Source organism: Octopus bimaculoides, chromosome 2 (genome assembly GCF_001194135.2).
Source record: "Octopus bimaculoides isolate UCB-OBI-ISO-001 chromosome 2, ASM119413v2, whole genome shotgun sequence".
In the NCBI taxonomy this organism is placed as follows: domain Eukaryota; kingdom Metazoa; phylum Mollusca; class Cephalopoda; order Octopoda; family Octopodidae; genus Octopus; species Octopus bimaculoides.
The window spans coordinates 192,125,923-192,130,350 of record NC_068982.1 but is presented as its reverse complement, the minus strand read 5'-3'; the positions used below and the strand labels follow the sequence as shown (position 1 = coordinate 192,130,350).

At 35.6% G+C, this 4,428-nt stretch overlaps 2 protein-coding genes across 6 annotated transcripts in view; one reads left to right on the top strand and one right to left on the bottom strand.

Annotated features, from left to right (window-relative positions):
- Positions 1-4,428, bottom strand: part of LOC106881939 (long-chain fatty acid transport protein 6) — a 55,125-nt gene that overhangs the window by 10,546 nt on the left and 40,151 nt on the right. For all 5 annotated transcript variants that reach the window (XR_008263508.1, XM_014932467.2, XM_052965833.1 and 2 more), the window contains 2 exons: positions 1,954-2,051; positions 1,149-1,448 (listed from right to left, as the gene is read on the bottom strand). Coding sequence is in view for 4 of the 5 variants with exons in the window: in XM_014932467.2 (XP_014787953.1) it covers positions 1,149-1,448; positions 1,954-2,051 (398 nt within the window). In the remaining variant the exon portion in view is untranslated. The remainder of the gene's footprint in view (positions 1-1,148; positions 1,449-1,953; positions 2,052-4,428) is intronic.
- LOC106881941 (Golgi phosphoprotein 3 homolog sauron) overlaps positions 1-4,428 on the top strand; it is a 148,603-nt gene that overhangs the window by 112,971 nt on the left and 31,204 nt on the right. The gene's annotated exons all lie outside the window — the stretch shown is intronic.

The following is a 4,428-nucleotide window of genomic DNA, read 5'->3' as shown; positions in this document are numbered from 1 at the left end:
ATATATATAAATGCATATATATATATATATATAAATGCATATATATATATATATAAATGCATATATATATATCCATTCATGTATATATATATATATATACATCCATTCATGTATATATATATATATATATATATATACATCCATTCATGTATATGTGTAGGTGTTTATATACATACACACATAGCTGTGTGAAACATTATTACATGTGTGTGTATATACACACACACACGTCTATATATACATTCAAACACACATTATATATGTATCTATATATACACACACATCTACACAAATATTTCACACAAAATAGTGTGTGCTAATGTTAATTTTTCATTCAATTATTTCATAACAAAAATAATGAAACACATTTAGGAAGAGAAAACAAAATTGAAAACCCCATTTGCCAATTTGAAACGCTAACCTTAAGAGAAGCTTCTTACTCCTTCCATCCTTGCAACATCAGCTCTTACTCTTCCCACCCATCTTATGATTCCATACCCTTTTTGAAAAGCAAAACTTTTGGGTGTCTAAGTGAAACGAAGCTTTAAATCTGGGGGGGGGGGGAGATAAATAAGGGTCACATATGCACAAGGCCACAATTTTGGGGGAGGATTTATGTCTAACTGAGTACATGACCGGGATTTTGTTATTGACAGCCACACCCCGGAAGGAGAAAAATGAAATTTCTTGTTGGTGGGATTGAAACTCAGAAGATGAATGCAAGCAAATGCTGTCGTAGGATTTGGTCTGACACTTTTACAAATCAAACAAAAGATGGAGAAGAAGGTGAGAGAGAGAAAAAAGGAATTTCAGTGATCTAATAAGGCATTTCTAAATAATGACATCAATAAATAAAGATAAAACACCCCAAAAAATGTTACCTGCATTAAAAGGTTGGAAATTTCACAGATTGAAAAGAAGAGATACAAATTACAATAGGATACATCGAAGCAGAAATACAGAAAGCAAAGAGTCATGCTTTTTGCCTTGAATAGAAGTTTCAAAATAATAATAATAATAATAATAATAATAATACTAATAACATTATTATTATATCACAAACTTGTAACATGCACAAATCGTCTGTTACGAAAGCCACAACAGTGATGATGATGATGAGTAAGAGAATGACTATAACTTAAATTCACCATGTAAGATCTGCAAATAAATGTCGTTTGATAGTGGAACGTAACACATGGCTGATCGGTTCAGAAAATAGAGAGAGTCTGAGATGAGTTCTGGATTGAAACCTTCTTTCTGAAGTTTTGGTTTATGATATTTAAAAGTTCCTGTCAGGTAAACTTCTTTTTGTGTTCGTAAAAACAGTGGAATTGAGTAAGTTGGTAATTTCTTTTGACAGTGTTGGTATAGAACTTCAAGTTGATTCTTACTCAAAGCTGCTGCATTTTCAAGTTTCAAAGAGGCCATGCCAGCTCGACCTTCGTAACCTGGAATGGAGAGATTAAATGTGAAGTTAATTATCTTTTGAAAATGTTTGTCATTAGATTGGGTTTACTTGCCAGACAGGCTGACAACTGGATTAGATCTGATAAATCTACAACATCAGGAAAAAAAAAAAGAATTTTCTGAACGACCAACATTCTGGTGAAAAAAAGAATTGGGATGAGTAGAGAGTAAGACTGGCAGGAACACAGACAGAAAGAAGCTGGTAGGAGTAGACACATATTTATGTACACACACACACACGCAACTGTGAAACAATGCCAATGGTTGCAAGTGAAGTTAAAAACAGCCATTTGTTTTGTTTTACACCAACAGAAGGAGGCTTTGCTAGAAATAGCAGCCAAGTGCATTAAACAGACATGTCTTAATTGTATGTCAGCTTATCAGAAAGGACACCCATTGTTATCCCATGTAAAATTCATAAGATTAGCTCTAAACTTGTCTTGGTTCTCTGTCCATTCAAGTGGTAAAAAAGGAAAAATAGTTTACCTGTGACTTCCACACCATAAACAACAACATCTTGAATGAAACTGATGTCTCTGAAAGTTTCAGTTATGTCTTGTGTGGCCACATTTTCTCCTTTCCATCTGTAAAATGAATATAACAAGGCTGAATTATAAAAATCCGTGAGAAAACATTGTGAAACAGAAATTGTTACAAACAAAATATGAAAATATTTCAGCAGAAATGGCATGTCATGGCTCAAGCAAAAAGACACAGGTTTTTGACTTACTTTAAAATATTCAATTATTATAAGTGTTAAAAGATAAATATTTATTAGTAAACTTTAATTTCTTTTAATGTTATTATTTGGTGGTGTAAAGTGCCAAGGTAGTAGAACAATATAGTTGAGAGGCGTCTCAGAGCCAAGAAACCAGCTTGGAAGGGGGGTGGTAGCAAGGAGCCATATCAGGCAGCCAGAAGGGAAGCGGGGGGGGAGCGAAAAGGAAGAAGCCTAGGAGCAGTGGCGTGAAACGTTTTGGCTTGCAGGACAGTGTGCCGGGGGGAGAAGTGGGTTTGCATGGATGTAGGGGTTCACTTGCAAAGAAAGAGGCCATTGAAGTGTCACTATGAAAGGCGACTAAATATAGAGAACTCGTGGGAGAAGGAGCGTCTGCCTCATGTTGATCCAACGCAGGGACCAGCAATCCAAATAGATAGTAGTGTTGTAGACAAAGCCATGAAGGATATGAAAAGATCAGCAATAACTGCTGAGATGCTTCAAATATCTGGTGGTGTGGGTTATAGTTAATCAGGTGGTACATGAAGGAGTCATACCCAATGACTGGTGTAGCAGCACCATAATCAACTGCTACAAAGGTAAAGGTGATGCCTTAAATAGAGATAACTACAGAGGTACCCTATTACTGGACCAGGTGATGAAAGTTATGGAGAAGGTAACTAATCAGGAAGAGGCCCAACTAATTAGGGAGAGAGTTAGTCTAGATGAGATGCAGTTTGGTTTTGTGCCAGGGAGAAGCAGCATTGATGCTATATTTCCAGTAAGGAAGCTGCAAGTGAAATACTAAGCCAAAGATAAACTTCTGTACTTGGCTTTTGTTGACATGAAGCAAGCTTTTGATAGGGTTCCCTGATCCCTTATCTGGTGATCAATGCAGAAACTAGGGATAGATGAGTGATTGGTGAGAGTTGTACAAGTCACGTACATGGAGGCAATCAGTAAGGTGACTGTTAGCAAGAAGTATAGCAATGAATTCAGATAGGAGTAGGGGTTCACCAAGGATCAGTTCTCATCCCCACCCCTTGCTCATCATAGTATTCCAGGTTATCAGAGGAATTTAAGATGGAACAAAGTCTCAAATCAAAGGGCCTTAGAGTTAACCTAGCAAAAACCAAAGTGTTAGTAAGTAGGAAAGCAGACAAATCACAAATCCCCTCAGGTAGATGGCCCTGCTCAATCTGTAGAAAAGGCGTAGATAGAAACTCCATAAGATGTACCCAGTGTAAGCTTTGGACACATAAGAGGTGCAGCAATATCAGAGGAAGGTTAACTGGGAAAATAGTTTTTGTGCTTGAAAGAAATGAAGCCAGTATGCTTTGCTGGACATGCAATGTCAATGTGCACACACACACACACACACACACATATATATATATATATACATGTGTGCTCCTCATGTATATACAGTTTCTTTCTTACATAACTAAAATGATTTTAAGACATTGATTTCATAAATTACAATATTACTCCCTTTACAATAACTTTCTCATACCTCTGTTTATATTTTATCTAATATGAATAATATAATGCATCTAATAATAATAATAATAATAATTGATTCATTTGTATGCATATACATACACATATGCATGTACATATTAGTGTAGGTATATGTATTTATGTGTATGTAAAAGTATGTCTATATGTGTGTATTTATAACTTAACCTTATGTACTTTCTAAAATCTCTGACGAAGCCTAGAGAAATACCCAAGTACCTCAATTTCATCTACTAATTACTTCAGTCCACTGGAGGGATAAAAGTAGAATGAGGTATTATTGCCTCTTGGTTGAAACAGCTGTAAGATATTATCCCAATTTCTTTTGCTCTATGTTATATATTTTAATAATGATATTTTTTATATTTTATATGTAAAGCATAATATGTGATACATGGATGTATAGTGTTATAATTGTCCTTTTAGTAAATAAATAAATTGACATAATATAATGTCTAAAAGTTGATGAATACCACCTATTGATCCCCTCCATTTTTTCATTGCTCTCTCTCTCATATATATATATATATCATCATCATCATCATCATCATCGTTTAACGTCCGCTTTCCATGCTAGCATGGGTTGGACGATTTGACTGAGGACTGGTGAAACCGGATGGCAACACCAGGCTCCAGTCTGATTTGGCAGAGTTTCTACAGCTGGATGCCCTTCCTAACGCCAACCACTCAGAGAGTGTAGTGGGTGCTTTTACGTGTCACCCGCA